The sequence below is a fragment of the Thunnus albacares genome, chromosome 23 (assembly GCF_914725855.1).
Source record: "Thunnus albacares chromosome 23, fThuAlb1.1, whole genome shotgun sequence".
In the NCBI taxonomy this organism is placed as follows: Eukaryota; Metazoa; Chordata; class Actinopteri; order Scombriformes; family Scombridae; genus Thunnus; species Thunnus albacares.
Window position 1 is genome coordinate 15378038 of NC_058128.1, and position 12974 is coordinate 15391011.

At 42.6% G+C, this 12974-nt stretch overlaps 1 protein-coding gene across 6 annotated transcripts in view; it reads left to right on the forward strand.

Annotated features, from left to right (window-relative positions):
• The window catches only part of dock4b (dedicator of cytokinesis 4b), a 120114-nt gene that overhangs the window by 23460 nt on the left and 83680 nt on the right, over positions 1-12974 (forward strand). For all 6 annotated transcript variants that reach the window (XM_044342927.1, XM_044342932.1, XM_044342930.1 and 3 more), the window contains exon 2: positions 8939-9022. In XM_044342927.1, the coding sequence (XP_044198862.1) occupies positions 8939-9022 (84 nt within the window). The remainder of the gene's footprint in view (positions 1-8938; positions 9023-12974) is intronic.

Genomic DNA, 12974 nt, shown 5'->3' on the forward strand with positions numbered 1-12974 from the left:
CCAACTTCCTGCCTCACCTTTGAACACACATTAATAGTGCATGCACCCAGTATTCCTGTGCAGTGAGGGCGTTTTTACTGACGTTTGTTGCGGTCACATTTGGTTTTAACTTCAAGTAAAGTGCTTTAGGGTGATTTCACACTCAACCTGTTTGGTTGACACCAGCTTGAAAATGTCGATCTTAGTCTACTTTTTAAGGGATTTCTTTGGTGCGGACCAACCACAAGATTTTATGACAATAGATATGTGATATTATCACAAATTCAAAATCTAAACTAGTATTAAATCCATTTTCTCTGGCTGTGAACTGTCAGTAAATGATGTAAACATTTATGTAAATCACGATAACACTTATAAATGTCAGCTTGTGGGTGCAGAGATTTTTCCTGATCAAAGACAGTAAAAAGGAGTTAAAACAGAGGTGTGTTGTGTTTGTGTCTCACGCCATGGATTTTGGCAGTTCTTCATTAAAAACCACACTGTATACCTCCCCCCTGTAATTGCTAAAAGAAATGGAGTGTCAGTCTCCACAAATAGGGCAATCAGTTATTTCTTTGTGAGCTCTTTGTAACACCGGAGAACATTTAAGTGCAGCGTGGCTCAATGTCAGTCACTGGAATTTGATTTCCCCTCATGTGGGCCCATGTAGTGCTGATAATGCAGGATGACAGTCCAATCAATGAGTCAGTCCAAATGCATTCATCTTTACAGCTCTTGGTTCATTAGTAATAAGTCAGTGTTTCTGGCCCTGTTGGTCAGCAGTTATTTGGCTGAGGATCATAACTGATAGAAATGGTGGCCAAAACTACCAAAATAGGACCAAAGTCGTAACAAAATGGAACTATTCTTTAGAAAAGCAACGTACTTGATGAGGATAATGAATTTGCTTTCACACTTGACATGTTTGGTGCTCTGTATTTACAGAGATTAAAAACACTGAAGTTGAATTGTGGCGGCAGCTCTACAGGCGTCCTCTTGTCTTCCAGGGAAAGCTGGCGCCTGATCACTTCCTAGTGAAATCCGGGCTGGCAGGAATGCCATTCAAGCCAGTCACAGGAAGTGTCCCTTATGTTATCATTCACCTCACTGGCTGTAACTAACTATTCCAAGAAGATGAACCACAAAGAAGCGAGAACTCTGAGCCGTGTTGAAGAGGAGTTTGTGTACAAACCCCTTCAGAACAATCATTGATCTGTGACCATTCAGACATCACGGTGAGATAATGAACAGAAATAATAATGAGTCATAATGTAATAATCCAACAATAAATAGTCCAGAAGAGGGAGGAAAATGGCACATTTATTCAGGTGAGATAAAGCCTCTCAAGAGGATTATTATAATCATCTCATCTCAACTTTGGCATCAGTGGGCTATCTAATGCATGCACTTAGCTAGCTTTAAAACCAAACACACACCACACACAGTCAGTTTAATGCCTGCGAATGATGAGAGGCTTTAGCGCACTGACCTATATTTCTATTTAATCTGAGTCATTTATGATTTCTCCCTTCTGCTCCAGCCAGTGGGACAGATTGATCGTTGCTTTTGTTGCTCTCTGTTTTGCACTTTGTGACTGGGGCAGAATCTAATGTTATTGTCAGCCATTGATCATGCTAATGAAAAAATATATTGTTTTTTGGGGGTTTTTTTTGCTTTTTTACTTTTTCCCGTTTGAAACACCGTCAGCTCTTCATTTAGAAAGAGTGTAAAATGACAAACTAAGTGTGTGAATGTGTTTTCAACAGGTGCCTCAGTGCTCATCATGTTAGCTGAGATATAGAGGGGAAAGTAGTAGTAGGAGTTCATACAAGTTTACTGACACCTCGTTTTTTTAACAAGTGGCTGTGTGTCTCACCTGCACAGCCTGTGTTTATTTTTGACCTTTTTTATGCATCAGATATGATTTCACATTCGTTTTCCAACACTAAGGCAATCCTGAGATGATACTGACCCCTGAGCTCCACTTTTTGTCATGCAGCCATTTAAAAAAAAAAAAAAAAAAAAAAAAAGTAATAACATTCCTCACACAACTCTGCTGTGAAAGCCACTGCTCCTGCAATGTGGTTTGAGCGAAGGGTTATTGTGGCTAGTGAGCGCTTTTGTGCTGGTGGTTAGGTTGCTATCTCCACACACACAAAGGAGGCGAAAAGAACCTGGCGGCCGGCAATGGAGAAAGCCGAAATGAAAGCCGTTCCTCCTGGGTGATTCTGCTGGCCTGGCTTTTGTCTGTGCTGCCTATCAGACCTGTGTGTGTGTGTGTGTGTGTGTTTGTTTCCGTGTGCACAACTGCCAAGTTGAGCCCTGTTCAAGGCCTTCTCAGCGCAGCTACTTTCAGACATCTGCCTCCTCTCCCCTCACGCTGCCTGACCCCTGTTGATTTCCCCCCGCTTTAAAATGCATGATGCTACTTCCCAGCATTCCAAGCTCAACCAGTGTGAGATGTACACGAGCACACGCGGACCGCCTTAATCTGTCTCCAGCTCACACTCAGGCTGTCAGACACCTCTGCTGTCACACCGGTGAGCTTGTGTGTATTTGTGCCTGCAAGTGCGTTTCATATATGCATAAACACATCTTTGTGGTTTGGATTTTCTTAGAGCACAAGATCCCTGAGTAAGTCCTCGTGTGTTGGTAACCACATTCAACGACTCACTGCCTCCAATCTATGAGGCGGTGGGAGAAGTATGCTTGTTTGGCATGACGTGGATGGATTTTAGCCCCTTTTACTTCGCCACATGGAGAGATAAATGCCTGAAGCCTTTGGTTAGGAACACAGTGTATGCGGAGCTGGCTAAGACAAAACATAACTCAGCTAGTTTTGGTCTGAGAAGGAATGTTTTAGTCACACTACTGAAATAAAGGTCACTTTGTACAGTTTTGACAGTGTTATGGTTTTATGGACAGTGAATGTACAGCATGAGGAAGTGAAGAGGTTTTATATTAGTGAAGTTAACTCTCAGTTCCGTGCATTAGGTGCACTATTCACCTTGTAAACAGGTAAAAAATAAACAAATGCTGCTTCCCCATTTTTGATATCACTCTTTTTCCTCTCTTCAAAATCAACCCTGCTCGTGATTTTAATCAGTTTACCTAAGTACATCCTTATAAATACAGTACGTGTTTGCATGTTAGTGTTTCATAATGTTCACATGTATGTTCCCACACAGAAATGAAATATTCATGATCCTTACATTTGGCAGCAATGGAGGCCAATGGAGCGCCACCAGTTGCTGTGCTGTCAAATTAGCATATTAATGATATAAATGCGGTATAATTAACATGTGGGAGTGGATTATGCGTGTGAATCATCGTGAGATCAGTTGGAGAGAAGAAAGGGTCAGGCTAATGAGGTTAAAAAGAACATTAATGAGCACTTTCAGTGAAATTTGCTGTGTTACTTAGTGCAAAAAGCTGCGGGCGCTGAGACAGATCAGTTGCATCTTCATGCTTTCTTTCATGTTTTTTTTTTACTTTAATGGTGAAATCTCTGTAAAATTGAGTCTAGCAGCAACATAATATCAAGCCTTTATCATCGACGTTACACCTTCTTCGTTCAGTCGTTGCCTTTTGAAGGAGCTCGGGCTGTTTCTGAAGGAACGAGCGAGCGCTGATGTTCTTCTTACTCAAGGCCCGTGGCAGTGTTTGTTCTTCTAAGGAGCTTAGAAGCAGCGACGAGCAAACCAAATGTAACATGGTTTGACAAGCCTCAACACCAAGTAGCTGCCTAAAACACATGTAAGCCTAATCCGAACCAGTAGGCCTTCTAGGGGTCTCGAGTCCCTCAGCAGAATGAACTCACAAACTAGCAAACACACACTAATCGCTAATGAATTAAGGCGAGGAGAAAGCGCATTAAAGAGATCAAAATGCAACCTCTGACTTCAAGATCCCATCAATTAATCATGTAGTCTATGAGGTATCAAAAAATGAGAGCACCCTATCCAAAATGCCCTGGTAACATCTTCAGTTAGCTTGTTTTTGGCCAAGAGTCCAGTAGGTCTCCAAGTTGGAACCAGAAAATGGTTTACATCTTTGCTTCAAAAATAAACAGTTCATCTTCAGACTTATTATTGATTAATTTTATGATGGATAATCTGTTAACTGGCTAATCATCACTAATTTAGGTAGAAATACGCTGTAACACTGAGCAAGACTAAGAGCCTACAGCCATGCTAGTGAGTGAGGCTGTCCTTATGCACAGTGCTGCTTTAAGCTAAATGCTAACGTCAGCATGCTAACACACGCTCACAATGATAATGCTAACATGCTGATTTTACCAGTCTACCATGTTCACCATTTAGCGTGTTAGCATGCAAGTATTGGACCTGATTATGGTGCTAAATCAAACTTACCGCTAACCTTTTCCTCTGCCCCGCTCGCATCCACCGTCACTTCTCTGCCCCTCGCTCTTTCCCCACTTGCTACGCAAACATACTCCTTAACGGAGCCACGCTACCAGTAGTTTCCCAGGCAACGACAGAGGTTGACTCACGTACCGGAACAGCACTGCACAGAGACTCCCAAACGCTGTCGATTTCAATATTAAAAAGTATTTTTTTTGGCCTGGTGGGGGTTCTTGTTGTGTCATTATGGAGAAACACAGATTCAGTAAACGTTCAGTACGTTCAGTAAATGTTGAGTACAGTTAAACCCAGCAGTCTCCATTAGGTTGGGCGAGTTCAAAGTTGTGAAAACAACGGGGGTGTTTTGAATACACCCCTGTTGTTTTCACAGGTAATTTGTTAGTCTGTCCCTCACGCCACAGGAAATAATGGATTACTCCTGGAAAGCTGTTGATGTAGCACTTTTCTCCTTATGAAAATAACACGGAGATTATTCGACCAATGACAATTTAGTCGGACGAGAGCATATCGACCAACTAATCGACCAGTCGACCAGCAGACTACAGCCCTAATTGGATCCACTTATGTCTCAGACGTACAGGCGCACAGACCCACAGCCCACCACAATAAAACCGGACCAGACCCAGTCCTGAATGTACTCTAGTCAGTGAATGGATTTTGCCTTTTTTCTTTCACATAACCTTAGAATGCCAAAATGATATTCTTAAGTGTTGTGATGGAGATTAGTGCTACCATGTTAGCCCCGTGAAGACCCAGTGACACACTGCATCTGTGTCCAACCATCAGCTCTCCACCAGTGACCCAATGAATTTTATTATAGCTTCCAAGTCTGATCTCTTGTTGTCTCTCGACAAAATTGACAATATACATAGTTTCCCACTTCCTGTCTCTTTGTCATTGTGTTTTTCTTTGTTTATCTGTGTGTACATGACTCTCCCAGCCTGCCATCCTTGTGTAATGTCTAGTTTCAGGGGATGATAGTCTGGTCTAGAATAGCATTGTCCTCGCAATGAACCAGGAGACGATGTCACACAGAGTCAGAGAGTGTGTGTTTGTGCCAGTCTGGTTCAGAGTCTGCCTTTTGGTGGCTGAAGTGCTGGTCAGTGCAGGCCATCTGGAAACTGGCTGTAACAGGTTCAATAGAGAGGCGGTGTGTGTGTGTGTGTCTGTGTGTGTGTGTGTGTGCTCATGTCATATCTGAGCATCAGCAGGTCTGCTTTTGTTCAGTTTATGCAATAGGATATTCACGCACCAGTGGCATCCACTTAGACGTGCCATGTTATGTGGCGCGTGTGCCATCCGTCCTTTTATAGGATTTTCCTCCTGCTATGCCTGTTTTTGCACTCTGTGGCAGCTGTGTGGTTGAGCAGCCATGAATGGCATCTTTTTCCCCCATTTGTACTCGCTGTTCTCTTTTTTTTTTTTTTTTTTTTTTTTTTTGAGAGTAATAGGACACATCCCAGCAAATAGGACAAAAACAACAACAGATCGATTCCCTAAAGAGTGAACACCTTTTCCTGTGTCCTCAGTGCATCATGTGGCGGTTGGCCAGCCCACATAGTTGACAGACAGATATTCAGAGTTAGACGGATGACAGGCAGTTACAGACAGACAGACAGCAGCTGGCTTGTGGATCGACGGGCGGGAAGCTTTCATTTCACAGCAGGAAAAAAAAAGACTTGAAACTGAATAATTTAACTCACTGCAGCTGGGGAAGTCACTTGGTTAATTCATGCATTGGTCGCGAGTGTGTTTGCTGTGATTGCCTCTGCACGTGCATGCGTGTGTGTGAGCGATAGGGCTTTGAATGAATTACAGAAAAGTAGGCAAGTTTCGGGTTTGCCAGCGCGTGTGTGTTTGTGCGAGCGGTTGGTCTTTGAATGTATTACAAAGTCAGATGTGCACTTGTGACAAATCCCTTGTAAAGATAGTGTTTTTGCCGCTCGAGGGATAACAAGGACTTGGCGAAGCTTCAACATAAAATGCAGAAGGGCACAGAATTAATGCACACACACACACACACACACACACACAGTTACAGACAGCACAGTGTGTCTTGCTGCTATTTGATTTTTATCAGCAGACTTGTACTCAGTGTCAACATGAGACAGGGGGTGGATGGGTAATTCAACTGGATCTTCTCTTGGGTATTGGGCTACTCTGCCAGGAAAAAAAAGTCAAAATACAAACTGAACACATCTGGCAGTCAGCCTCTGATTCGCAGCTGATATTTCTCTTTGAGTGCAGCTTAGTGTATTATAAAGGTAATTTTTTTAGTTTTTGACAATTTTCAACAAATAAATACCTAGATTTTTAGAAAAGGAACAGCTGTTTAAAACAAATTTAATTCCTGATGCATCCAAAAGGGGTTGCATTCAGAAAATGCATCAGCTAAAGGAAGTGATGGAAAAATGGCGTGAAAATGTAAATTTTCCGGCGATTGTGCACCTAAGTCCCTTTAAGAAAGTAACAGAATAATAGAAATGATCAAACAAAATCTGATTATCACCCAGATTTTGTTACTACAAATTCTTAAAAACTCAAATTCTCATGTTTTTTGATTTTAAGACATTTTTGATCTATAGTATTGAATGGTAATTGTCCTGTGTTTTCACCACGACACTGTTTGTACTCTGGGTCTGGTCTCTTGGGGTAGCTTCACTTAGTGAGTCTTTACATTGGGCTGGATTAAATATAATCCCTCTCCAGCGTGAGGAAATACTCTCAGTGCTGTTTGAACAGTGTGTTCAGGTACACTGGACTAGCCCGGTTGGCAGCAGAAATGAAATTCTCTCTAAATACTTTAGCTGTGGCGGGAACCCTCTCAGTTCTGCATGGCAGGGACTCTTGTTATACGTTTCCTCTCCAAATCCCAGTGAAGCTGTCTTTTTCTTTTTTTTTTTTTTTTCCCCTCTGCGTGTGTGAATGCATATCTCTGTGTGTGCTTGTTGCTGTTTGAATAGGCTACTTGTGTGAATTTGTAAGCTGCAGCAAGAACATGTGTGAATGTTTTAACAGTGGGTGCTTGTGTTTGCGATGGGAACATCAGGCCGCAGTGGTTGACATATCCGTGTGTACATGCAGGTTTAAGTGTGTGGGTTAATTTTTCGTGTGTGTGTGTGTATGTCAGTGGGACACAGCTCTGTTTTTAAAGAGCAGCTTGAAGAGCCGTCAACTGACTCTCCTGTTGGCTATTATACTCTCACAGTGCAAAGTACCATTCACCACTAATGGACCATCAGCATCACTCTGTCCCTACGTCCTCACTTCATCTCCTTTTTCTCTCAGTTTTTGTTTTAATATTGTTTCAAAATTTCAAACTTTCTGTGCTTGTTGTTATGTTAAACCTGGCCTCTTTCTACACACCTCCATCTGTTAATGCATGATTTCTCTCTCTCTGCCTCTCGACTTCTCCCTGATGGGACATTCAGCGACTTACGACTGCAGTTCTTTAAGGTTGGGGGACTCACAGGGGGCAGATTACAAAAAGTATGGTGTTGCAGAGGCTGAGGGACTGTCTTTTTTAGTCCATTTAGTTTTAAAAACACTGGATACTTTCCATATTTCAACTTGATAGACACTCAGTTCATGTCTTTCAAACTCCACACCCCCGCAGTTTGTGACACATTCTTAAAGATGTGCAGCATGAGGAAAATACGTGTCATTTTCAGGCCCAAATCAAAATAAACCCAATGACATCACCGGGGGTTATTTTTTTTAGACTTGAGAAAGCTGCTCTCCCACTGTTTTCACAGGCGGAGTTTACAAGTAAGCTGACCTTCATGTGTAAAATTGATTCAACGTCCCTTTAAATCCATCCCTACCTCTGCTGTCCATCTATTTTGCTTTGATTTGAGACATAGAAAACATATAAAAAACTTGACATTTCTGTATATTTGTTATATATAGCAGCATTCCTTTAGTCCTCTGTGTCCACTCTCTTAAGTTTTCATCAAATAAACCATAAAACGGTTTCAGTGTGGGGGTTGTTAAAGGCGTAGAGAAGGCGGTAAAGATGTTATTTTACCACATGTACGTGTCTCTGAGGTCGTCTGCTGGCTTGCCTCTCAGTAGGAAAAGAACCGCTATAGTAAACAGCTCATGGTGAATCAAATACAGTCTGCTGCTTCTATCGTTGCATCGTACAAAATGATTTATGACCCCTGTGTGTTGAGGATGGAATGGGTGGCTGCATTTGCTGTAACTGTCCTCACTAACCCTACAAAAGTGAATGTTTACTAGATATTTTCTGTTTATGCTGACAGTGTTTGAAAGATTCCTCCTTAAAGTAAAAAAAAAATCATATAATGTGTTTAGACAGAGATTGTATTTATGTAAGGTTGTGTATTTTACTATTTTGAGTATGTTCAGAAATATAGAGATTTTATAAGCTTTTGATTTTAGTTCACCTACACAGATTATTGATTGCGCCTCCTCTTTCTGGTTACATTTTTAAGCTGATATTCCAGCAGCATCATTTTTATTATTCTTTTATTACTCAGCTTATGTCTTAGGACCTTTTCCCAACTCTGCATAAACATCAAAAACTCATGTGGGTGTGTTTTTTGTTTCAGTGCTGGCCAGTTTCCGAGGGACTGTCCAGCATGGCCTCCCGCTGGAAATCGGAGACACAGTGCAGATCCTGGAGAAATGTGAAGGTACTATATAGTTATTCACATAGTTTGTCTACATTACCTTACAATTAACTGCTTTCTGTGGTGGAAAAAAAAAAACATAGAAACAAAACAGAATCAGGAAGGAAAGCATGCTTTCGCTTGAGTAGTGAAGCGAGCGCATGCAACCTTACGAAATTACAGGGACACATCCCCTTTTCATTAAGTATAGAGATGATGTGAGCCTCACATGAACACACATGACCCACAGATCCATGCTTGCAACCACACACGGGCTCAGAAATAGACACATTACTTGCGCAAACAAACACATGCAAGGATGCTCAGATGTGTGTTTTGTTGTCTGTTGTACTGAAATTCCACTGGGCACCGGAGGTAACATCACACCTCTCGCTCATCATCACGCATGAAATGAGCAGCATCGTCTCAGTGATGAACGCTCGTGGAAATTCATGTTTTCTACTGTTTCCTGCACCACAAGTTGGCTGCTTTTCCCGCCTTCCTGCCCACGCTGAGTCTGTTTTTCTCCTCTACTTGCGTTCTCTTACGCTCTCTCTCTCTCTCTTTCACTGTCTCTCTTTCCCTATGTATGTTAATATGTTTTTTTTTGCTTCCGTCTTTCTCTCCATACTCTCTCTACCCCCTTATCTGTCCTTCTGCATCCAATCTGCAATCCAAAAGTTAGGAAAAAACTGGAACATATAGATAATAAAGTAGACGATACAATCACCATGACCATCACGCATTGAAGAGACCTCATTGGATTTAATTTATTATAAGTGGAGGAATGTACTTGTTCAGCAGTTTGTTTCTTTACCTTTTTTTAATCTCCATAATAATGTGAACAACCACAGCAAAGCCACAGTATTACGCACACCTTAACATAAATAAGCAGCCATGCACAAACACACACACACACACACACACCCCTCTTCCGGAGCTCTTGACACACTCTGTCTCACTTCCTGTTGGGAGACAAAACCGCACACACACACACATACACATACACATACACACCGAGAGAGACAACCAGTCGAGCAGCCAGTCGTGCAGCCAGTCAGGCAGAGGGATGTGATATTGCGGTAAAAAAAGGGCCCAGAGGAAGCAGACAATAGCACAGCCAGCGGAATGCTTGGCCCTGAAGGGAGGAACAAAATCAAAATCCTGCCAGCAGCGTGGACTCTGAGAGACGGGCTGATGACAGCAGAGGAGACAGACTAATGGCTCTGCTTCATGTTGATACTGTTGACACTTCACACTGGAGCTTACAAATTAAAGTGTTTCCTACTGACATGCGGCTCTCGCCTGTAAACGCACCTCCTCATGTTACCGCCTCTTTCTTTAACTTTTTTTTAAAGTTCCTGACAGCAGTGTATACATAATGCTGAGTGTACAGTATATAAACACTGATCCATTATCACATCCTGCTGATCCATTACACATGTTACCTCTTTCACCGACATAAAACAAAAAGCAAAGAGCTGTCACAGTATTTGACATCTGCTTCTGAAAAAATGACTCATCTAGGAAACAATGAGTGTTCCACAATCCAGACCCAGACAAGTTACTCAACGCTATCCTGACCATCCACGTCTGAAACAAATCACAGAGACTACCTCAGTCGCAGATGCTCAGGCGAAACCCAGCAGTGATTAGAATAATCGAACACATTTACATTTGAGCTATTTAGCTAATGCTCTTATCTGGAGGGACTTACAATGGCTGCAACAGTGGAATGAGCTTAAACCGCCAGTTTGGAAAACAGCATCAGCTCAAAGCCTCCGATGTAAATGCATTAGATTGCTTCTATCAGTATTGGGATTTGCAAAAGCATCAATTTGGCTTGAGTGCAGATTGGAGTGTGTAATGGTGTGAAAAGCATGCAAACTGCAGCCTTTTCACCATTTTCTGTTTTAGGGATGCACCCACCCTTGGTATCCGATGATATTCGCCTTGTTGACTGCCATCGGCCTATCGGCAAATAAGATGACATTCAACAGTGGCAGTGGCCGATTTTTTTTTTTCTTTTTTTCTGTTGTGTCACATCAATTTTGCACTGGCTAAATGTTGCATTGGTTATTTGCAGTCTGACTTAGACAACAGTAGCCTACCCAGCTGCAGATTCTGAGGAGAAGCCACCGGCTGGGCACGACTCTGGCATGGGGTTGCTATGCTGCGTCTGCTTTGTTTTCAAAAGACTCAGTTCTTGATAACCACAGCATTTGAGAAAGGGGAAAACATTCCCTATGGACAGTGTCAAAGCTGAAGGGATCACTTACAACATTGTGGTCACACACATTCGTGAACTACTGGCTCATGACATCCCTGCCATAAGTTTTATAGCTGATAGTTCGGATGCTAACCCTGTGAGCATGCTTAGCCTCATGGCACAGTGGATTCACAAAGATTTTAACTTGATAAAATCAGTGTTACACTCCCAGGAGTTCACGGGTTCCCAACTCTGCATCTGCTATCTCAGAGGCATTTGAGAAAATGTTTGAAACATGGAAAATAGTCGAATCCAAAGTGCATGCTGTCATGGAAGATAATGCCAGAAATATGGCAAAAGCTATGACGGATAGTGGTCTGGCTAGTTTCACCGGCACGGCGTACAACCTGCAGCTGGCTGTTCATAATGGTGTTGTGAGCCAGCGCAGCATCTCGGATGTGATGGCAATAGGCCGAAAGATAGTCAGACACTTTAAACACTCACCCCTTGCCTTCTGACGCCTGCAGACTGTGCAGATCCAGTTGGGAATGAAACCAAAAAGGCTACAGAAAGATGTTGCCACTTGGTAGAATAGTACATTCTGTGTAGCATTTGCTACATATACTGCAGACTGTGACCTCCCCATAACCCTCATTGTGCACCAGTGGGGATTAGTTGAAAACTTTATCACACTTCTCTCCTGTTTGAACAGCTGACAAGAGAAGTCAGCTCATCAGAGGTATCGGCTGCTGACGTGATCCCCTCGGTGAGAGCCCTGAGACTTCTTTTAAGCGAGGAGGCTGACATAGATCATGCTGTTAAAACAATCAAGACCACATTATTAGAGGCTATAGACAAAAGCTTTGTCAAATCATCTCTGATTCCATTTTCTGCATCGCAACCTCACTGGATCCTGAATATAAAGACTGCTACTTTGATAAAGATGTTAAACAATGCGCACAAGCAGTACAGCTGGATAGGCCTGCTGCCGGTGCTGGAGATGAGACACATGGTAGAGAGAGAGCTCATCATCTACGGAGCAAGTGGGCACAAACGGACGGGGCACGGCCCACTCTGGATGACATGTTTTAGGAGATCCTGGAGGAAAACAGTCCAGAAAGGATGAAGCCAAGGATGAGGGCATCACAGCAACTGGATGGTTTCTTTGCAGAGGCCCCCATTACCAGAAGTGAGATGATATGGAGAAATAATCACCTCAGTTTTCCAGCAATGGCACACAAATACCTATGTGCTCCATGCACCAGCACGGACAGTGAGCAGGCGTTCAGCCCTGTGTCTCACATCTTGGATGAGAAGAGAAGTTCAAGTTCATCTTTATTGTCATGTGTATTAAAAATACAGTGAAACACTTGTGCTCTTGCTCTGTCTGCCTTAACACAAAGGACACACCATCCCAAAACTGCAAAAAATAACCCACTACAGACCTGCATAGGCTACGTGCACAGCGCATTCATATGTATACATTATAAACACAATATACAGTACACAATAAGAACAAAGTGCGTATGGGTGCGTCAGCTGTTCAGCAACCTGACTGCCTGTGGAAAGAAGCTGTTACTCAGACGGGTGGAAGGAGCAGGAGCAGAACATGAGCGGGGTGGCTGGTGTCCTTAATGATATTTCGGGCTTTCCTTTTGCAGCAAGTGGTGTAAATGTTATGAAATTTGTGGTAGTTCTGTGCCAATGATCCTTGCAGCAGCCTTTATAGTCTTTGGTAGCAGTCTGCAGTCTTGAGCAGTCAGGTTG